At 44.0% G+C, this 23,958-nt stretch overlaps 1 protein-coding gene across 1 annotated transcript in view; it reads right to left on the bottom strand.

Annotated features, from left to right (window-relative positions):
* Positions 1-2,384: 2,384 nt before the first annotated feature.
* DNAJB11 (DnaJ heat shock protein family (Hsp40) member B11) overlaps positions 2,385-23,958 on the bottom strand; it is a 164,909-nt gene continuing 143,335 nt past the window's right edge. The window contains exons 8-10 of the mRNA XM_063934128.1: positions 15,210-15,321; positions 5,326-5,485; positions 2,385-2,551 (exon numbers count right to left, since the gene is read on the bottom strand). Of these exons, the coding sequence (XP_063790198.1) occupies positions 2,487-2,551; positions 5,326-5,485; positions 15,210-15,321 (337 nt within the window). The 3' untranslated portion in view covers positions 2,385-2,486. The remainder of the gene's footprint in view (positions 2,552-5,325; positions 5,486-15,209; positions 15,322-23,958) is intronic.

Below are 23,958 nucleotides of genomic sequence, written 5' to 3'. Positions count from 1 at the left end.
AGACACAACCCCGGACTACGATCTACACTAGCTATAAAAGTGTTGGATCAGCATTGCATCTTGTGAACACTGCAAGCTTACTACTTAAAAAAAGACTATTTCCAATGAAACATTAACTTTCAAACCCTCATGTTTTTTTCACCTTTTTTTCTCAGTAATTGAACTCTTTTACCCAACATCTTGTAATTGCATCATTGTATATTTATTGAGCACTGTGACTCAACCAATAAAGCATTTAATTAAATTTATACAGTACACAAAGCATTGGCAATTCTAAACACGCATACATACGAGGTGACTGCATCTGCCCCCCCCCATCTTAACGGTGTTTAGATTTCCATTTTCATGCTTTTTCTGAGTAATGGAATGTGCCTTGAAAAGTTTAAATCAGAATCCAAATGATACGTTTTTTGTTAAGAGCTATTAAAAAGGTAGTGACTGATTACTTCTATATGTATGCAGCTCCTTTTCCCCCAAATCACAACATTAAGCTTAAAATTGAATATAAAAAGGCTAAATAAGAACTTTTTGCTAAATTGGAACACATTGAACCATGTCTCAAAGTTGACACCACTGAGCCATCAGATGAGTATTTACTGTATTCCAGTCATCAGCAAGTAGTAATGCCAATTACAATTCCATATTCCAGTACATACTGTACATTTTTGTGTTTGAATTGATGTGACTAATGTCATTCTTAGTAATAAAACTTGTTTTTAGAATACTATGATACACAGGTTTTCAAATTCAGTCCTCATACTTTAGAAATGTGGATATTTAAATTCATTATGCAACTTAATAAAGTGGTCTTCGTTTACCTGCTTGTGATATAATAAGTGAAGTAATAAGAGGATCCGCTACTATAGTAGCCTTTCATACAGCCCACCAAGAAACACTGCAATCTGATTGGACCATTATTTAATAGATAGCACCTATCCTTGTGTATCAATGCCTATTTCCCTCTAGATTGTAAGTTTGCGAGCAGGGCCCTCCTACTTTTATGTCTGTCTGATATTGTGGTATCCCTGTTGTTCCAATTGTAAAGCGCAACGGAATATTCTGCGCTACTGTATATAAGAAACTGTTAATAAAGTGTAATTTAACCCTAGAAACATAAAATTTGACAGCAGATGATAACCACTTAGCCCATATTCCATTCTGCAGTATAACAAACCGAGGGCGAGATCTAGCAAAGCTTGGAGAGATAAAAAAGTACCAGCCATACAACTCCTAATCATTGGCATATTTTATGATGGGTGCAGTGTGTCTGGTGCACACAGGCCCCTGCGTTCAGTGGGGGCCACATCGCACACCTGGTGCCCATGTTTAATTACTTACCTTTACAGAGTCCTGCATCGGTGCTGGAGCAGAAATCAGCCAGAAAATAACATTGCTGCCATTTTCTCTGAAGTGCACATGCACAGTAGAGATTAGTCACCAGGAGCATGACGAGTGCCATGTTTCAGAAAACCTGCACATGTGCAGTAGACTCGGGCACAATGTCCAAGTCTACTGGACTGCAGAGACGAGGGAAGAATGTATTTTGTACAAACTAGAGGGTAGTAGTTACAATTTAAACAGCAATCTTCATTCTGTTAATTGTACCTCATACTAGAAATTTTTAACATTTTAATAGTGCTCACCCAGATCTACACTTTTAATTGTTGGTAAGTTGCATTTAGTACAGAAAAGCAAAAGGGAAATATTTTTTCTCATAATGTATTTAAAACAATATTTTTCATAGTAAGAGGGTGGAAATTCTTGATTCTGTACCCAGTGTCTGAATTGTAAGTATTTACATTAATCATGTTTTGGAATATTAAACTCTAATTCCAAGGGGGGTATTCAATTAAGTGCCTTTTTTTGACTGGTCGAAAAAACGGCACTAATTCGACAAAGGGTATTCAATCAAGGGTGTTTTCGCCCATGCCATTTCACTTTTTTTTCTGTAGAATCGGCATGGGCGAAAATTGGTCAAATAAACGGGCTAAAATGCCTGTGAATTCGCAAAAACGTGTATTGGTGGCAAATTTGCCAATACACGTGGTTTTTGCCAGTGCCGGATTTTTGGGATAGTCGACAAAATGGCACGTGCATTGAATATGTTGAATGTAAATTTGACCTAAAAACGGGTGAAAAGAGCCTTTTTTTGGCTGGTCGAAAAAACGGCACTAACTGAATACCCCCATAAGCCTTCAATGTTTACCAAATGACGAAGTCAAAAGTTTGAATACGGAAAGGTTAGGAATAGAAGACACAAACCTAGATTGACATGGTCTTTGTCACCATTGCACTATCATGTGTATATATGGATGTATTTACATAAATATATGTATATAAAAACTTTACACATTGTCAAGTGTAAATAAATGTTGCAAACTAGGTTAAGACCCATTCAGTGGAACATTTATTTATATTAAAAAACACAAAAAAGAACCCCAGAATAAATATGTCCATTTACTCTTTTGCATAAAGTTTGTGTATGGTTAATATCCCTGAAGTCCATTATAAATCTTCTGCACTGATCCATGCTTCAAAAGCTTTTTCACACCTAAAAATACACAAAAAGGTCAGTTAAGATAGAGAATCATACCAGGCTTCAGCTTTCAAAAGAACAGCACAGTATACAATTACACTGAGCAAACTAAGGAGGTTATTCAATTAGCTGCGGGGTATACCCCACAACTAATTGGCGACAAAAATACCTTGTGGCACGAGAATAAGGCTATTCAATGAAATAGCCTTTTTCCCGCACTGAAAATCAGGATTCAGACTCAGAAAGCCACTGATTGAGCATAAACTAGGGAATCAATGTTTTCTTCCCTGCGCACAAACCCATTGTGTTTTTTGTGCATAGACTTTACCTAGGTTCAGTTTGACTGCGGGGCCTCACGTGTTATGTAATCCCAGCTGATTAAATACCTCTGGCACAGCAATTAGCCACGGGGTTTAATTAAATACCCCACTAAATGATGATAGATTAAGATGAACTATTAAAAAAGGAAGGTGTCTCTGACTGTATGGAATATGAATTATATACAATTTATACAATATATTTCTACTACATTTAGATACTTGCTCACATGTATAACATAGTAACTGCTACTTTACATACTATAAAGGTCCACTTTACTTCAAGAAAACATATTTGGCAAGCTTTGACACCTAAAGCTCTCTGTCATAGATCTTGGTTAGAAGCCACGTTCCGGATATCCGTATACTTAGATAACTAGAAAACCACATTTTGATCCATTTTATGGGATTATAATGATAGAAATTAAATCTAAGAACTATTTTTTACGGGCGCTCTTCAGCAGTCACTGTCATGGGCACCCACATGCGTTTTCTTGATGTTGGTCTTCTATGTACACAGGGTTGACCTATTTTTGCTGTAAAAAATGGTCTTTCTAGACTTGGAAGTTTACATTCAGAACAAAACCATCCAGTCTAAAACACACATTAAACCCGTGAATGGAAACAACACGCTAACAACCAGCAATCATCATCAGAACTGGATTGCAAATATACCACGAGGCCAATTTAAAAGAATAAAAAGGAATTGCACAGACCCTGCTATGTTTAAAGCACAAAGTGAAGACATCATGAAGAACTTTCTGGAGAAAGGTTATAAAAAAGAAAAATTGGAGGCAGATATTGCAAAAATTGAACAGATGGATAGAAAAGATATATTGAGATACAAAGACAAAGATAGTATAACACCTTTCCATGTCTCCCATTCATCACCCAATTCAAAAGTAACTGAAGAAATGCTAAATAAACACTGGCACATCCTGCACTTAGATGAAACACTAAGTCACATCCTCCCAGAAAGGCCAAGGGTTGTTTACCGGAAAGCCAAAAACGTGAAACAACTTTTGGTCTCACGCCATCTCAAGAACAAAGCACGAGGGATCTCTAAAAACAACAAGGGTTATTATAGATGTCTGAACTGCAAAGTATGCAAGAATAACAAGGAGAAGTCTACCAGACCAACTATTATCTTCAAATCATTTGCAACAGGAAAGGAATATACCATTTACGACTCACTCACGTGCAATACAGAAGGAGTTATATACATAGCCACCTGCCCCTGTGGGTATCAATATGTCGGCCAAACAAAGAGAAAAGCCAAGATAAGATTTGCTGAGCACATTTATAATGTAAAAAAAGGCCTCAAATCACATAGCCTATCAAATCATTTCCTTGAGAAACAAAGATCCGACTGGACTCATATTCTTACCTATTCAAAAAAGTAATTAAAAACTGGAGAGGAGGAGACATAACTGATTTAAGAAAGCAAATATATATTTGAACTAAAAACTTTACAACCATCCGGACACAACATTTATTGAACTCAACGCCTTTTTATAACATACACACTACTTTACACTAAGTGGCACCTGTATGTATATTTTTTCTATTTTTATTATATATATTTTTATAATTTTTTATTTTTAATTTTAACCAAAAATAAAAATGGAGAATTATGTATTAAAACCATTTCCATGTGCTTCCCGCACTTTTTGATGTCACTTCCGTCCGGAAGTCCCGGAAGTTACTGTTTTCCCAAAGGAATTTTTTGTATAACTAAAGGATATTTTAACTAAGTAGCCACCTTGAAAAAGTGCTTTGAATAGCACGAAACGCGTTGGTGGACAAGTGGGACTTCAGAAGAGAGCAACACGCTGCCGCCAAGCAGCTCCGGCGGTACACGAACTGACGTCACCTCCCGGCGTTGCAGTTACACCTTTCTCCCGCTGGACGCAGCGGTAAGCTCAGCGATGAACACCGCCGGCCACGGACAGCCCTAACATCGACGGCTGGGGAATCCCGTGGGTAAGGTAGGGACAGTTAGGCTCCGGACATCCAACTCTGAATACCACCAACTTATATCTTTCTCAAAAGAGCTGTAAACAATCGTGTTTTTAAAAAACTAATAATTATTTTTTTACAGGTGCCACATTAAATTTACAATTTTTTTTCTAATTCACCCACTCGCGCGTTTTTTCATTTATATCTATTTTTTTGCTGCTGTGCCTTCTTGTCTCCTTCCAATCTCTGTTTTATGATTTTGGATTCTCTTTATTTCAACATAAAAGATTTTTTTTTCCTTTTTAACATCTGAACAGGAAATTTACACAATATTTGTCTATTGTTTGTTCCTCTGTAAAACAAAACAAAAAACTTTTACTGTTAAATTAAGAGCGTGCAAGAAAAACAAAAACACACAAACATAAAATAAATTATAGTCCGATATTAACTTTAGTTTGGACCCAGCAGAAAAGCATTTGTATTCTAGCAGTATGTATTGGAACACATGCTTACCATCTTTTTGCTCTTCCGTTAGCTGTTCTTTAGGGAATTCCACATCAAACGTAATAATTAGAGAACCCTTAATGTTATTGTTGTCGAAATTCGGAAGCCCTTCACCTTTTTTCCAAAGCTTTGCTCCAGGTTTAGTTATTTTATCTCTCATTATGTGAACCTATTAATAGATACATTTTTATTAATATTCAAGAAAAATTAAGAAATATATAATATTTTTGGGTAAACAATTCTATTAGCTAATATAACCGACACAACAATAGTACACCACACTACACAATAGATAAAAAATTACAAATGAAATAGATTTGTAAAAACTACAGACATATTTCAGAAAAATTATTCTGTATAAGTTCAAAGCCAGATATATTATACCTCACAGGACAGAGAGATATATGGAATATCTATAGTGAAACCAGCATATCACGTGTTATGCGTGATATGCTAGTTTCACTATAGATATAGTGAGTGCTCTCTGTAACTTGATCATAATTGCTAGAGGTTCTCACAGGAATCGAATACCAGGTACTCAAATAAATATGGATCAGAAAACCAATTGCAGAAGTTGATTCAGTTGTAGGACACTTATTATGTGATAGTACTAATTAGTTCAAGATGAAGCCACGCGTATCTTGACTTCTCTGCTGCGCCTAGGCACACCATGGTTTATTAGCACAAGACCTTCATCTATTGTTTTCAGCTGCAATACAATACAGACAGAACAATACATCAGGGGATTAAGTCATTACAGCAGGGGATTAAGTCCGACTGCCCTGGCGCAATTAATCCTATTAAAGGCCAAGATAAAGGTGGTTCCATCTGTATAATAATAAGATTTTACTTACCGATAAATCTATTTCTCGTAGTCCGTAGTGGATGCTGGGACTCCGTCAGGACCATGGGGATTAGCGGCTCCGCAGGAGATAGGGCACAAAAATAAAAGCTTTAGGACTAGGTGGTGTGCACTGGCTCCTCCCCCTATGACCCTCCTCCAAGCCTCAGTTAGGATACTGTGCCCGGACGAGCGTACACAATAAGGAAGGATTTTGAATCCCGGGTAAGACTCATACCAGCCACACCAATCACACCGTACAACTTGTGATCTGAACCCAGTTAACAGTATGACAAACGTAGGAGCCTCTGAACAGACGGCTCACAACAATAACAACCCGATTTTTTTGTAACAATAACTATGTACAAGTATTGCAGACAATCCGCACTTGGGATGGGCGCCCAGCATCCACTACGGACTACGAGAAATAGATTTATCGGTAAGTAAAATCTTATTTTCTCTGACGTCCTAGTGGATGCTGGGACTCCGTCAGGACCATGGGGATTATACCAAAGCTCCCAAACGGGCGGGAGAGTGCGGATGACTCTGCAGCACCGAATGAGAGAACTCCAGGTCCTCTTTAGCCAGGGTATCAAATTTGTAGAATTTTACAAACGTGTTCTCCCCCGACCACGTAGCTGCTCGGCAGAGTTGTAATGCCGAGACCCCTCGGGCAGCCGCCCAAGATGAGCCCACCTTCCTTGTGGAATAGGCCTTGATAGATTTAGGCTGTGGCAGGCCTGCCACAGAATGTGCAAGTTGAATTGTGCTACAAATCCAACGAGCAATCGTCTGCTTAGAAGCAGGAGCACCCAGCTTGTTGGGTGCATACAGTATAAACAGCGAGTCAGATTTTCTGACTCCAGCCGTCCTTGAAATATATATTTTCAATGCCCTGACAACGTCCAGCAACTTGGAATCCTCCAAATCGCTAGTAGCCGCAGGCACCACAATAGGCTGGTTCAGGTGAAACGCTGAAACCACCTTAGGCAGAAACTGAGGACGCGTCCGCAGTTCTGCCCTGTCCGAATGGAAAATCAGATATGGGCTTTTATACGATAAAGCCGCCAATTCTGACACTCTCCTGGCTGAAGCCAGGGCCAGTAGCATGGTTACTTTCCATGTAAGATATTTCAAATCCACCGATTTGAGTGGCTCAAACCAATGGGATTTGAGAAAATCCAAAACTACATTAAGATCCCACGGAGCCACTGGGGGCACAACCGGGGGCTGTATATGTAGTACTCCTTTTACAAAAGTCTGGACTTCAGGAACTGAAGCCAATTCTTTCTGGAAGAAAATCGACAGGGCCGAAATTTGAACCTTAATGGACCCTAATTTGAGGCCCATAGACAATCCTGTTTGCAGGAAATGTAGGAATCGACCCAGTTGAAATTCCTCCGTCGGGGCCTTCCTGGCCTCACACCACGCAACATATTTTCTCCAAATGCGGTGATAATGTTGTGCAGTCACCTCCTTCCTGGCTTTTACCAGGGTAGGGATGACCTCTTCCGGAATGCCTTTTTCCCTTAGAATTCGGCGTTCAACCGCCATGCCGTCAAACGCAGCCGCGGTAAGTCTTGGAATAGACACGGTCCCTGCTGAAGCAGGTCCCGTCTTAGAGGTAGAGGCCACGGATCTTCCGTGAGCATCTCCTGAAGTTCCGGGTACCAAGTTCTTCTTGGCCAATCCGGAGCCACGAGTATCGATCTTACTCCCCTTTGCCGTATAATTCTCAGTACTTTTGGTATGAGAGGCAGAGGAGGAAACACATACACTGACTGGAACACCCACGGTGTTACCAGAGCGTCCACAGCTATTGCCTGAGGGTCTCTTGACCTGGCGCAATACCTGTCCAGTTTTTTGTTGAGGCGGGACGCCATCATATCCACCTTTGGTTTTTCCCAACGGTTCACAATCATGTGGAAGACTTCTGGATGAAGTCCCCACTCTCCCGGGTGTAGATCGTGTCTGCTGAGGAAGTCCGCTTCCCAGTTGTCCACTCCCGGAATGAACACTGCTGACAGTGCTATCACATGATCTTCCGCCCAGCGAAGAATCCTTGCAGCTTCTGCCATTGCCCTCCTGCTTCTTGTGCCGCCCTGTCTGTTTACGTGGGCGACTGCCGTGATGTTGTCCGACTGGATCAACACCGGCTGACCCTGAAGCAGGGGTTTTGCCAGGCTTAGAGCATTGTAAATCGCTCTTAGCTCCAGTATATTTATGTGAAGAGACATCTCCAGGCTTGACCACACTCCCTGGAAGTTTCTTCCCTGTGTGACCGCTCCCCAGCCTCTCAGACTGGCATCCGTGGTCACCAGGACCCAGTCCTGTATGCCGAATCTGCGGCCCTCTAACAGATGAGCACTCTGCAACCACCACAGAAGAGACACCCTTGTCCGTGGAGACAAAGTTATCCGCTGATGCATCTGCAGATGCGATCCGGACCATTTGTCCAGCAGATCCCACTGAAAAGTTCGTGCGTGGAATCTGCCGAATGGAATCGCTTCGTAAGAAGCCACCATTTTTCCCAGGACTCTTGTGCATTGATGCACAGACACTTTTCCTGGTTTTAGGAGGTTCCTGACAAGTTCGGATAACTCCCTGGCTTTCTCCTCCGGAAGAAACACCTTTTTCTGAACCGTGTCCAGAATCATTCCCAGGAACAGCAGACGTGTCGTCGGGGTCAATTGAGATTTTGGAAAATTCAGAATCCACCCGTGCTGTTGCAGCACTACTTGGGTTAGTGCTACTACGTCCTCCAGCTGTTCTCTGGACCTTGCCCTTATCAGGAGATCGTCCAAGTAAGGGATAATTAATACGCCTTTTCTTCGCAGAAGAAACATCATTTCGGCCATTACCTTGGTAAAGACCCGAGGTGCCGTGGACAATCCAAACGGCAGCGTCTGAAACTGATAATGACAGTTTTGCACCACGAACCTGAGGTACCCTTGATGTGAAGGGCAAATTGGGACATGCAGGTAAGCATCCTTGATGTCCAGGGACACCATAAAGTCCCCTTCTTCCAGATTCGCTATCACTGCTCTGAGTGACTCCATCTTGAACTTGAATTTTTGTATGTACAGGTTCAAAGATTTCAAATTTAGAATAGGTCTTACCGAGCCGTCCGGCTTCGGTACCACAAATAGTGTGGAATAATACCCCTTTCCCTGTTGTAGGAGGGGTACCTTGACTATCACCTGCTGAGAATACAGCTTGTGAATGGCTTCCAATACCGTCGCCCTGTCTGAGGGAGACGTTGGCAGAGCAGACTTTAGGAACCGGCGAGGGGGAGACTTCTCGAATTCCAACCTGTAACCCTGAGATACTACCTGCAGGATCCAGGGGTCCACCTGTGAGTGAGCCCACTGTGCGCTGAAATTCTTGAGTCGACCCCCCACCGCCCCTGAGTCCGCTTGTAAAGCCCCAACGTCATGCTGAGGGCTTTGCAGAAGCCGGGGAGGGCTTCTGCTCCTGGGAGGGAGCTGCTTGGTGCACTCTTACCCTTTCCTTTGCCTCGGGGCAGATATGACTGTCCTTTTGCCCGCTTGTTCTTATAGGAACGAAAGGACTGAGGCTGAAAAGACGGTGTCTTTTTCTGTTGGGAGGGGACCTGAGGTAAAAAAGGTGGATTTCCCGGCTGTTGCCGTGGCCACCAAATCCGATAGACCGACCCCAAATAATTCCTCCCCTTTATACGGCAATACTTCCATATGCCGTTTGGAATCCGCATCACCTGACCACTGTCGCGTCCATAAACTTCTTCTGGCAGATATGGACATCGCACTTACTCTCGATGCCAGAGTGCAAATATCCCTCTGAGCATCTCGCATATAAAGAAAAGCATCCTTTAATTGCTCTATAGTCAATAAAATACTGTCCCTATCCAGGGTATCAATATTTTCAGTCAGGGAATCCGACCAAACCACCCCAGCACTGCACATCCATGCTGAGGCGATGGCTGGTCGCAGTATAACACCAGTATGAGTGTATATACTTTTCAGGGTAGTTTCCAGCCTCCTATCAGCTGGATCCTTGAGGGCGGGCGTTTCAGGAGACGGTAACGCCACTTGTTTTGATAAGCGTGTGAGTGCCTTATCCACCCTAGGGGGTGTTTCCCAGCGCGCCCTAACCTCTGGCGGGAAAGGATATAATGCCAATAACTTCTTTGAAATTAGCAGTTTTCTATCGGGGTTAACCCACGCTTCATCACACACTTCATTCAATTCCTCTGATTCAGGAAAAACTACAGGTAGTTTTTTCAGACCCCACATAATACCCCTTTTTGTGGTACTTGCAGTATCAGAGATATGCAAAGCCTCCTTCATTGCCGTGATCATATAACGTGTGGCCCTACTGGAAAATACGTTTGTTTCTTCACCGTCGACACTAGATTCGGTGTCCGTGTCTGGGTCTGTGTCGACCGACTGAGGTAAAGGGCGTTTTACAGCCCCTGACGGTGTCTGAGACGCCTGGACAGGTACTAACTGGTTTGACGGCCGTCTCATGTCGTCAACTGATTTTTGTAACGTGCTGACATTATCACGTAATTCCATAAACAAAGCCATCCATTCCGGTGTCGACTCCCTAGGGGGTGACATCACCATTACCGGCAATTGCTCCGCCTCCACACCAACATCGTCCTCATACATGTCGACACACACGTACCGACACACAGCAGACACACAGGGAATGCTCTTATCGAAGACAGGACCCCACTAGCCCTTTGGGGAGACAGAGGGAGAGTTTGCCAGCACACACCCAAGCGCTATAAATATATAGGAACAACCCTACAGAAGTGTTGTTTCCTTTATAGCAGCTTAATATATCAATATCGCCAAAAAAGTGCCCCCCCTCTCTGTTTTTTTACCCTGTTTCTGTAGTGCAGTGCAGGGGAGAGTCCTGGGAGCCTTCCTCGCAGCGGAGCTGTGCAGGAAAATGGCGCTGTGTGCTGAGGAGATAGGCCCCGCCCCCTATTTCGGCGGGCTCTTCTCCCGGTGTTTGTGAGACCTGGCAGGGGTTAAATACATCCATATAGCCCCAGGGGCTATATGTGATGTATTTTTAGCCAGAACAAGGTATTATCATTGCTGCCCAGGGCGCCCCCCCCCCAGCGCCCTGCACCCTCAGTGACCGCTGGTGTGAAGTGTGCTGACAACAATGGCGCACAGCTGCAGTGCTGTGCGCTACCTCATGAAGACTGAAAAGTCTTCTGCCGCCGGTTTCTGGACCTCTTCACTTTTCGGCATCTGCAAGGGGGTCGGCGGCGCGGCTCCGGGACCGGACTCCATGGCTGGGCCTGTGTTCGATCCCTCTGGAGCTAATGGTGTCCAGTAGCCTAAGAAGCCAATCCATCCTGCACGCAGGTGAGTTCACTTCTTCTCCCCTAAGTCGTTGCAGTGAGCCTGTTGCCAGCAGGACTCACTGAAAATAAAAAACCTAATAACTTTTTCTAAGCAGCTCTTTAGGAGAGCCACCTAGATTGCACCCTGCTCGGACGGGCACAAAAACCTAACTGAGGCTTGGAGGAGGGTCATAGGGGGAGGAGCCAGTGCACACCACCTAGTCCTAAAGCTTTTATTTTTGTGCCCTGTCTCCTGCGGAGCCGCTAATCCCCATGGTCCTGACGGAGTCCCAGCATCCACTAGGACGTCAGAGAAAAAACATTGAATATCCCCAGTGAAAGGAAGTTCCTCTACAGCACATTTTTAGGGGTTTATTTACTAAGACTTGGATGGAGATAAAGTACCAGCCAATCGGCTCCTAACTGCTATTTTTCAGACACAGCCTGTGGCATAGCAGTTAGGAGCCGATTGGCTGGTACTTTATCTCCAGCGACTATCTCCATCCAATGCTTAGCAAATAGACCCCTTATAGATTCTGCGTCAGCCTGCCAGACTCTCAGACAAAGGCACGGCAAACCGCCACAACAGAAGCAGATATCTTGGAGCTTATTTGACCAATAACCATGGAGGCATCTCCTAGGTATATGACCGACTTCCTGGATGTGCTCGGCTAACAGGATTAGGTCATTTTAATCAGCAGAGTTTGCTTGTGGGTCCTATCCACAGAGACACGACCAATACGCACTTCCGGCAAAAAAAAAAAAAAAAGACATGGCGTATTAAAGCAAAATGTATGAGGTCACATCTGTAACGCAGACTTTAGTTCAGACATAACTCCAGCAAAGGTGGAGTCGTAGTCTGGTCAGGTGGAACACCAGCCGGGCTGCACACCCAGACTCACAGAAGTCACATAGTGCCATGCCATCAGAGCTGCTTGGTATAACTTGGTTTTAAACTTAGTACAGGCTAACATCTTTTGAGAAGCCTTAGAGGCTGCACTGTCATAGTACTGTAGGGCAAGGTTCACTCACTAGACTGGCTGGAACAGAACCCTGAGTCCAGTCACTTACACACACACACACACACACACACACACACACACACACACACACACACACTGAAGAACAGTACACAGGGAAGCAGCATACAATAAACAAGCAACAGGGGAAGAGGAGTGTCCCGTCCTTCCCACAAAACACTTACTGTTCCCTACGTTCACAATAACACAGCAATACCCCAAGTGCACTCATGGCCCTTGTGAATGCATCTATGTGCAGGAGAAAAGAAGCTGGGATCCTACCAGAGGGAGAGACCAGAGTTGCTGTAGCAATATGCACAGAGGATGCAGTGCTGATATGGTAGAAGCAATGGTACTATCAAGATGGCGCCGGCCGCGCAGTGCAAGACTGTGCTTGAGTCAGTGGAACGGGCACAGTGTGAAGGACAACAAGACCAACAGGTGACCTCCTGCTGCAAAGGGGCCCATCCATGCATGAAGAATTAGCGGTGGTAAGGTTGCGGGCCCCTCATCGCACTAGGCTCTGCCCCCCCACTAGCTCCGATGCCCACCAGATTTAAAGATCACCAGGACTACTGTAAGGGATAGTGGGGAAAACACTCTGAGCACTGTGCTGCCTGACCACTACACAGATTGAGGGCATTGTTAGTGTATAGGTAGTCTGCGGCAGCCTGATGATGCTATAGGGTATCGACAGAAAAAAAAAACCAACACAGCTCCTAGTGCAGCACTGTCAGCTAGTCCTGCTGTGGCATTTAGCAACCGCAAAACCACCCTCCCTTCAAAAATGGGTGGTAGGGCTATTTACCACTGTTGAGCCAATGGGGTACGGTGAGCTGTGGACCAGCGGACGCAAGCCTCTATATAGCTGGTGGCAGGACCCCCATGAGCAGCAGTGAGGTGGCTGGGGACCTGGACAACAGCCTCTATAAGCAGCGGTCGGTCCCTCCTGATGGCATACATGTAGCAGGCAGACAGCCACAGCATGCCATATGCCTGTCCTCAAAAGGTAAAATGGATTATAAAATAAAACAAAACAGGGCTGAAGACCAGTCAGTCAGAGTGATCGGTTCGGATAACCCTTGTATCCGAAAAGATAGTGTTACATCTTAGGCACTAAACTTCCAAACTTCAATTGGGACATTTTGGAGACAGATCAGAGAGTATGTAAAAATCTCCCAATGTGCCTAAAATGTAAAAAAACACAGCAGAACAGGGCTATGCGGATGATTTTCACATGTCACCATAGAACAAAGCTGAAGTTCAAAACAGAAAGATAGTAATCTCTTTACCCAAGTGGGTCACATTTCCCATGTAGCCTTAGATTTACACTTAATTTATAATTTAACAGTGTTTATTCTTTCACAAACTGTGCAATGTGTACTGTGCAGATAAGTATATCTTTGGAAAAATACTACCCCCCACCCCTCAATTTTACTACAAAATGAAACTGTAAACATCTATGCATGTCCACAGAATTAAAGTGATTGTACAGCGCACCTATCCCCTATTGCTTGTTTATTGTATGCTGCTTCCCTGTGTACTGTTCTTCAGTGTGTGTGTGTGTGTGTGTGTGTGGACTCGGGGTTCTGTTCCAGCCAGTCTAGTGAGTGAGCCTTGCCCTACAGTAGTAGGACAGTGCAGCCTCTAAGGCAGGCATTCCCAGCCACGGTCCTCAAGGCACACCAACAGTGCAGGTTTTAGTGATATCCAGGCTGCAGCACAGATGTTTAAAGCAAAATAACTGAGCTACTAATTGAGTCACCTGCGCTGAAGCCTGGATATCACTAAAACCTGCACTGTTCGTGTGCCTTGAGGACTGTGGTTGGGAATGCCTGCTCTAAGGCTTCTCAAAAGATGTTAGCCTGTACTAAGTTTAAAACCAAGTTATACCAAGCAGCTCTGATGGCATGGCACTATGTGACTTCTGTGAGTCTGGGTGTGCAGCTCCAGCTAGTGTTCCACCTGATCAGACTACGACTCCACCTTGGCTGGAGTTATGTCTGAACTAAAGTCTGAGTTACAGATGTGACCTCATACATTTTGCCTTAATACACCATGCAGCGGGAAATGCATGGAGTGAGCCGACAGGTAGCATGCAACTCCGTTAGCATTGGGTGTCTTTTTTTTGTTGTTGCCGAAAGTACGTATTGGTCGTGTCTCTATGTGGATAGGACCCACAAGCAAACTCTGCTGATTAAAATGACCTAATCCTGTTAGCCGAGCACATCCAGGAAGTCAGTCATATAACTAGGAGATGCCTCCATGGATATTGGCCAAATAAGCTCCAAGATCTCTGCTTCTGTTGTGGCGGCTCGCCGGGCCTTTGTCTGAGAGTCTGGCAGGCTGACGCAGAATCTATAATAGGTCTATTTGCTAAGCATTGGATGGAGATAAAGTCGCTGGAGATAAAGTACCAGCCATTCGGCTCCTAACTGTGCACAGCGCACAATTTTAATGTTTCAAAATGGCCATCAGATCGATTTTTGGGTGAGCAAATCACAAGGAACCCAGAGAAGTGACATTATCTGTACCCAAGTGCCTTGTGAGATACAAGAGATATTCATTATATGGTAATATGGTTTAAATTAGTTACACAGTCTTACTTGCCAAAGTAAACTTGACAAATACAAAAGCGAATGGCTTACTAATCTTAATTTTCTTTTTTACATTTTAATAATATACTTACTTTATGGCCATCCAAATGAGTAATACCCATTTCAAAACCTATCAGTGACTCAACTAGAGAAATAGTCACATTTGTGTAAAGGTCATCTCCTCTTCTTTCAAATATGGGATGCCTATTTAGAAACAAAAAATGTACAGAAACAAAAATTGAAACATACCGTAACATATTTGAGGATGCACAAAACAGCCCAAGCTAACAGGTCACAAGATAGCACTTATTTTACCTTTCAATACCTTTTGCTTCAAATCTAAATAATCATAAAGCAAGTTAGGGACCGCTAAAAAACGGTTTCTTTCATTGAAGTAAGATCACGTCCATAAGTTTATATTTTAACCACTTAAGTTTCTGTATGCAAGAAACATTTAGTTTGGTCACAATACAAAGCTTTTATCGTTCTTGTTACAAACAACTGTAATATGACCACTTACTATTACACAGTGTAAAGCTACAACAAAAACACAAACTATAGGTGGATTTTTTTATTTTATTTTTTTTGTAACATTCTTGGGTCAATTCAACTAGCTGCAATGCAATACAATGTGTTGTAGAACACACATTACCCATTTTGCCTTGCACCCAGATATATGGTAATGGCTACTGTTAATGGCAAATATGTTCTCAGCCAAGCATCGGCACAAGCAATTGATCCTTATATTGAAAGGGTGAAGGTGCTCTTTAAACAAAATCCCCACCATTTCAGTATGAGAATTTTGTAGGCTGCACTACTATAAAGCTCATGTCTGTCCTCACTCTCCTAACCATTATTGGACATGATTCTTACAAAGCCATGCTCCGTTTTCAGCATCGCTCTGCTCACAATTTATCTGCTCAAATGTTAATAAAAATAGGATTTTAAATTACCTACCGGTAAATCCTTTCCTCGTAGTCCGTAGAGGATACTGGGGTCCACATTAGTACCATGGGGTATAGACGGGTCCACTAGGAGCCATGAGCACTTTAAGTAATTGAGAGTGTGGGCTAGCTCCTCCCTCTATGTCCCTCCTACCAGACTCAGTCTAGGAAACTGTGCCCGAGGAGACGGACATACTTTAAGAGAAGGATATAAAAGGATAGTGGTGAGATTGCGAACCAGCACACACAAACTAGAGGAAAGCAAAGCTAAGCAAACTTTAAACCAGGAACAGCAACCGCTGAACCAACATTACTTAACCAAGTAACAGTGCAGGAATAAAGGAAGCGCTGGGCGGGCGCCCAGTATCCTCTACGGACTACGAGAAAAGGATTTACCAGTAGGTAATTAAAATAATATTTTCTCTTACGTCCTAGAGGGGTCCACATTAGTACCATGGGGATGTACCAAAGCTCCCAAACTGTGTGGGAGAGTGCTGAGGTTCCTGCAAAACTGATTGACCAAACTGAAGGTCCTCAGAGGTCAAAGTATCAAGCTTGTAGAACTTAGCAAAATGAGTTCGAACCTGACCAAGTTGCTGCTCGGCAGAGCTGTAAAGCCGAGACACCCGGGCAGCCGCCCAGGAAGAACCCACCGACCTAGTAGAGTGGGCCTGTACAGATTGTGGACACGGCAAACCTGCCGTGGAATAAGCATGCTGGATAGTAAGCCTGATCCAGCGTGCAATTGTCTGCTTTGAAACAGGACACACAATTTTATTGGGATCATAGAGAACAAACAGCGAGTCAGATTTTCTGTGACGAGCTGTCCGCTTCACATAGATCTTCAAAGCCCTCACAACATCCAAGGACTTAGAAGTAGCAGTGGTGTCGGTAACCACCGGAGTTCAGCACTATCTTCATGAAAAATCAAATAGGAGCTTTTGTGAGACAACACCCCCAGCTCTGACACATGCCTCGCAGAAGCCAAGGCCAACAGTGTGACAGGCTTCCACGTAAGAAACTAGACGTTAACGTCCTGTAAAGGCTCAAACCAATCCGATTGCAGGAACTGCAACACCACATTGAGATCCCAGGGTGCCGCAGGAGGCACAAAGGGCGATTGGATGTGCAGAACCCCCTTCAAAAATGTCTGAACTTCAGGGAGAGAAGCAGATTGTTTCGGGAAGAAAATGGATAAGGCCAAAACCTGGACTTTTATGGAGCCCAAACGTAGGTCCACATCCACACCTGACTGCAGAAAAAGGAGAAAACGTCCCAATTGAAATTCCACCGCAGGAAATTTCTTGTTCTCACACCAAGAGACGTATGTTTTCCAAATACGGTGGTAATGTTTAGACGTTACCCCCTTTCTGGCTTGGATCAGAGTTGGAATAACCTTGTTCGGAATGCCCTTCTGGGCTAGAATTTGACACACAACTTCGATGCCATCAAACGTAGCCGTGGTAAGTCTTGATAGATTAACGGATCCCTGTTGGAGAAGATCCTCGCAAAGAGATAGAGGCCACGGATTCTCTAGGAGCATCTCCAGTAGATCCGCATACAGGCCCTTCTTGGCCAGTCCGGAGCAATGAGAATTGCTTGAACCTTTCCTCGTTTTATTCTTTTGAGAATCGTTGGGATCAATGGTCGTGGTGGAAACACGTACACCATCTGGTAGACCCATTGAGTCACCAGAGTGTCCACCGCCACTGCTTGTGGGTCTCTCGACCTGGAACAATACCGCTTGAGCTTCTTGTTGAGACGAGAGGCCATCATGTCGATTTGTGGAATTCCCCACTGACGTGTCAAGCACCCGAACACCTCCAGATGAAGGCCCCACTCTCCTGGGTGTAAGCCGTGTCTGCTGAGGAAGTCTGCATCCCAGTTGTCTACTCCCAGAATGAAGATCGCAGACAACGCCACAGCGTATCTTTCTGCTCAGAGGAGAATCTTTGTTACCTCTGACATTGCTGCTCTGCTCTTCGTTCAGCCTTGTCAGTTTATGTATGTTACCGCCGTCACATTGTCCGACTGAACCTGAATGGCTCAATCTTGAAGAAGATGCGATGCCTGCAGAAGGGCATTGTATATGGCCCTTAGTTCCAGAATGTTGATTGGAAGGATGGTTTCCTGACTTGTCCATTTTCCTTGGAACGGTTCCCCTTTGGCTACATGGTACAGTATGTTATACTGTACCTCTTGTGCTGCCCATGTCGGGCCACTTCTACACAACAGTACAGGGACACTTTTAGCTCTCAATCTGCCCCTGGTCTCAGACACAGCGGCAGCAAGGATGCAAGCTAAGCTGCATTTGCAGACAATCAGACCCTATAAGGAGGGATCCCGGTCCACCCCTTCAACAGACCCCCACCCCCTCATCAGACCACACCTCCATTAGGGCTGCTTCCATAAATTTCTCAGGCTGGTTTTCCACCCCAATCGGCCCCTGGCGCGCAGTCTTCCTGGTTTTTTATACTGGCTGAGGTGAATAATGAGGTCTACAGTGGGTTAAATATACGTTATGGTAAGAACTTACCGTTGATAACGGTATTTCTCCTATGTCCACAGGTTTCCACAGGATAACATTGGGATATGATGGAGCAACAGTGGATTGGCACCAAACAATCACAAGCTTTCTGGCCTCCCAGGATGCAACGGGCTCGTCCATATAATCCCGCCCACCGACTCAGTCAAATCAGTTGTTTCCAAAGTATTTAGGCAGGAGCATTATGTAGAACCCTATTCAGGCGAGAAGAACACACATGCACACCCTTCCATGCAAGATCGAAGAGGTTAGGGAGTATAAAGATTCTCAAATCAGGTGAGTCAGGGTGGGATCCCTGTGGAAACCTGTGGACATAGGAGAAATATAGTTATCAACGGTAAGTTCTTACCATAACGTATATTTCTCAGTCAGGGTCCACAGGTTATCCACAGGATAACAATGGGACTTCCCAAAGCAATTTTTAGTGGTGGGGATGCTCCTAATTAGACAGGAGACCCTTTCGCCTAAATTCAGCGTCATGAGAGGCAAAGGTATCCAAGGCATAATGTCTAATGAAAGTGTTAATGGAAGACTATGTGGCTGCCTTACATATCTGTTCTGCTGAAGCACCAAGTGCTGCCCATGAAGGACCTACCTTACGTGTAGAGTGAGCAGAGACATTAGCCGGAACAGGGAGATCAGCTCGAGAGTATGCTTCTGAAATAGTCATTCGAAGCCATCTTGCTAGCGTCTATTTAGTAGCAGGCCATCCTCTCTTGTGAAATCCGTAGAGAATGAAGAGAGAATCTGTCTTTCTGATGGCACTGGTACGATCTACGTAGATTCTTACTGCACGGACTACGTCCAGCGACGCTTCTCCCGCAGAAAGTCCCGATACCTGAAAAGCCGGGGATACAATTTCTTGGTTAAGGTGAAACCTAGAGACCACCTTAGGAATATAACCAGACTTAGTTCTGAGAACTGCTTTATCTGGATAAAAAAATAAAAAAAAAAATCAGAAAAGGAGACTTACATGACAGCGCTCCTAAATCCGATACTCTTCTAGCTGATGTCAGTGTCAGAAGAAAGAGTACTTTAGCTATCAACCATTTAAGATCCACTTTAAGTGGTTCAAATGGAGCCCCTTGAAGGGCTTTGAGGACCAGACTCAAATCCCAAGGCACTGCAGGGGAACAAAAGGCAGTTGAATGCGCAGCATTCCCTGGAAAAAGTACGCACATCTTGTAAAGTAGCAAATTTTTTTTGAAACCATACATTCAATGCTGAAACTTGAACTCTCAAGGAAGCCACCTCCAAACCCTTATCCATCCCTGCCTGAAGGAAATCTAAGATTCTGGATACTCTGAAAGATTTTGGATCCATATTTCTTTCACTGCACCAATGAATATAAGCTTGCCATATTCGGTGAAAAATGCGAGCAGAGGAGGGTTTCCTTGCTCTGAGCATTGTTTGAATTACCTGTTGTGAAAAACCTCTCGACTTCAGGATAGAGGTTTCAACAGCCACGCCGTCAAAGACAGCCGATCCAGATGCCTGTGATAACAAGGACCCTGCTTCAGTAGATCTGGACGTTGAGGGAGCAGTATTTTGTTCTTGACTCGTATACTTTGTTGTTCAGACGGGACGCCATGAGATCTCTCTCTGGCAACCCCCACTTGTCTACTAAAGTCTGAAATACTTCCGGGTGTAGAGCCCATTCGGTTACTCGAATGGTGTGTTGACTGAGAAAGTCTGCTTCCCAGTTTAGGACTCCTGGAACAAACACAACGGATATTGCCAGGAAATGGAGATATGCCCATTTTAGTATGTGACTTACCGCCTTCATTGCTTTTTGGCTGCGAGTTCCTCCCTGATGGTTGAGGTACGCTACTGCCGTTGCATTGTCCGAGCGGATCTGCACTGGTTTTCCTTGCAGAATGTCCTTTGCCTGAATCAGTGCCATGTATATGGCCCGAATTTCTAACAGGTTTATTGGCAGGCAACTTTCTTCTATGTTCCATTGTCCCTAGAACCATATTTTTCTGGACACTGCTCCCCAGCCCTGAAGACTGGCATCAGTTGTCAGGATCTCCCAATCTGATATCCAAAAGGGTCTCTCCTTGTCTAGATGGGATGCCAGTAGCCACCAGGCTAATGACCTTTTTACCTTTACTGGAAGTACCATCATTTGTTTCTTTATTGTCTGAAGTACTCCATTCTATCTGGTCAGAATCAGATGTTGCAATGGTCTAGAGTGGAATTGTGCATATTACACCATGTCGAAAGTTGACACTATCAACCCCATCACTCGCATTGCCGTGTGAACTGACATTGTTTGACACTGCAACAATTCCTGAATCATTAACTGCATCTTAGATATCTTTTCCACAGGTAAAAATATTTTCTGTAAACTTGAATCCAAAGCCCCTAAGTGAATCATCCGTTGTAACGGAATCTGAGCCGACTTTTCCCAATTTACGAGGCATCCGTGTTTCTGTAGACAAGTTATTGTCTGTTGGAGATGGCTCAAGAGCAATTCCTGGGATTGTGCCAGGATTAAAAGATTGTCGAGGAATGGAAAAATCCTTATCCCCTGCTTGCGGAGATAAGCTGCCATAACCACCACGATCTTGGTAAATACTCTGGGGGCTGTGGCTAACCCAAAGGGTAATGCCTGGAATTGAAAATGTTGATGGAGGATATCGAACCTGAGGTAACACTGATGGGACAATGCTATAGGCACATGCAGGTAAGCATCCTGTATATCCAGAGATACCATGTAATCCCCTGGTTCCATGGCCAAAACTATGGAGTGTAACGTCTCCATGTGGAACCTTGGGAACCAAATGTATTTGTTTAACATTTTGAGATTGAAGATGGGCCGAAATGACCCATTTGGCTTCTGGACCAAAAACAGGTTGGAGCAAAAACCCTGCCCCCGTTATGTCTGGGGTACTGGAATAATTACCCCAGACTGAAGCAATTTCTGAACTGCTTCTTGCAGGGCTCTGGCCTTCGGCTCTATATGAGACGGCTGGTGCAAAAAAACCTTCGTGGAGGCTGCTTCTTGAAAGGGAAAACATAACCCAGAGATACCACTTCTTGCACACAAGCGTCTGTTGTCGACTGCTGCCATATGTGTGCAAACTGAAGACGACCCCCTACCTTGGAGTCCCCCAGGTGGAGGCCAGCACCATCAGGCTGATGGTTTCTGTTCTGGTTTGGAAGCTGGCCCATTGCTTCTTTGCTTTACCAGACTTATTGTACGGGGTTTGATTAATTTTTACGGTTTGTTTTACCTTGCCACTAAAATGACCGAAATCCTGAGCTTTAGGTTTAGGATTATAACTGGCAGGAAACCTGACCTTCTTGGATTCAGCTTCTGAGTCCAGAATATCTGTCAGTTCCTTACCAAAAATAATATTTCCAACAAAAGGCAAAGCTTCCTGAACTTTTATGGATTCTGAATCAGCTTTCCATGTACTTAGCCAAATTGCTCTGCGGGCAGCTACCGTTAAGGCTGATGCTTTAGAAGCAATCATACCCATATCCATTGCAGCTTCTTCTAGGAATAGCGCAGCCTGTTTCATATGGGCAATATGGGACTCCTGCTCCCTAGAAGGTGCTGAGAGCCCATTTTCTAGTTCTTCAGCCCATTCAACTACCGCTTTTGCCATTCAGGCTGAGGCCATAGCTGGCCCTATGACTGCCCCTGACAGAGAAAATATGTTTTTCAAAAAACCATCAACTCTGTGACATCACTTAATGACGTAGATGGCAAAGGTAAAATAGATTTTCGCACTAGTCGAATGACGTGCGTATCTACCTTAGGAGGCACTTCTCTTTTTAAACAGTCCCCAGTTGGAAAAAGGTAGTAAGAATCCCATTTTTTTGGAATTCTATCATTCCTATTGGGCGTAGCCCGAGGTTCCTCCATAATTTCCGTCAGTTCCTCTGACCCTGGAAACTCAACCCTAACTGTTTTGGGACGTTTAAACACAGGTGCTTTAGTTTTAATTATTGGCTCAGCTGACTCTTCTAGAGACAGAATAGCCTTCATTGCTCCAATTAATTCAGCTATATCTTCTGAGCTGAAACCCTCCATTTGTTCTTCATATGGTGAAGTAGAGTATATGGAGTCATCCTCTGTTGTATCATCCTGTGTAGCCTGTGAATTTGATGATATATTTACCCTTTGTTTATCAGCTTGTTGACTTGTAGAAGCTGTTGGGGCTATACCATAAGATGGGAGCTGCATGTATGGGTTAATAGAGTACCCTATTCCTGAGGTTGAAGCTGCAGGGACCAACCTGTCAGCTATACTAGATAAGGTTTGTGCAAACATGGCCCAAGGTGGATCTACTTGTCATTGAACAGGGATCTGTCTTGCAATCTGCTGAAACGCAAAACAATTTGCATATAACCCATCGTTTACCAAAGTTTGGAGTTATTAACCCCACTTTGCAGGATAAACATGTTATGAGTGTTGGTGTTACTGTTAATGTAACCTCGTCACCTTTGCCACTCTTAGACATGATAAACAATCAGCTTTTCAACAGTATATTACACAATCTGTGACTGAAAACACTTTATATGCATAAAAGTGATATCAATCTGACCCCAACCCAAGCATCAGCATTGAGGTTCAGAAGAAAACACTGACAAACATATATAAAGTCAGCAATCACACTAGCAGTCAGTCACATGTTATATATTAGTCATATGAGCATAATATCAACTACGAACACATTTCAAGTATGTAGGAGTACATTTACTGAATTCTGTTCTATACAGTTATTCTAATGTATTCAGTATTGTACAAAACTCATATGCAATAGGCACTAAACTTAACTATTCATACTAACAACAGTAGATAGAAATGTGCTGTATAACCCTTACTCCGTAAAGTGGGATACAGGGAGACTCACCCCACTTCCAGGATCGATCAATACGTTAGCAACCACTGAGTGGATCCAGGCGCTACTAGTGTACACTGCCGCTCCGGTAATTTTTAGTGGACACAGATGCTCAGTGAACGTTAGTGCATGCAGAAGATCATGTCTGCGACCCAGTCTCCTAGCGGTAAACCGCTTAGTGTATACAGACGCAGCGGCCTATGCTGCGACAGAGTCCCCTCGTGGCAGCGTCTGAGACGGAAGTGAGGCAATCAGTTCATGGCGGGAGACGCACGGAAACTGGTCATGAACTGGGGGGAGGGGCGACCAGGAGAGCGTCTGACTCCCCACTTCCGACATCAACCCTAGGGATCGCAGCCTCAAACTAATTCTGGTGCCATATGATCCCTAAAGCCTAGCGCTTGAGCACCCGTGGTGGCGGCGCGCCAGCTACCGTTTGGTAGTCTCCTCCCAAAACAGTGCGGCTGTGTCCGTATTCCCCTTCTAAGCGGAACCG

The sequence above is a fragment of the Pseudophryne corroboree genome, chromosome 7 (assembly GCF_028390025.1).
Source record: "Pseudophryne corroboree isolate aPseCor3 chromosome 7, aPseCor3.hap2, whole genome shotgun sequence".
NCBI classification, from domain to species: domain Eukaryota; kingdom Metazoa; phylum Chordata; class Amphibia; order Anura; family Myobatrachidae; genus Pseudophryne; species Pseudophryne corroboree.
Note: the sequence above shows the minus strand (reverse complement) of the source record. Positions and strands in the feature narration are given on the sequence as shown.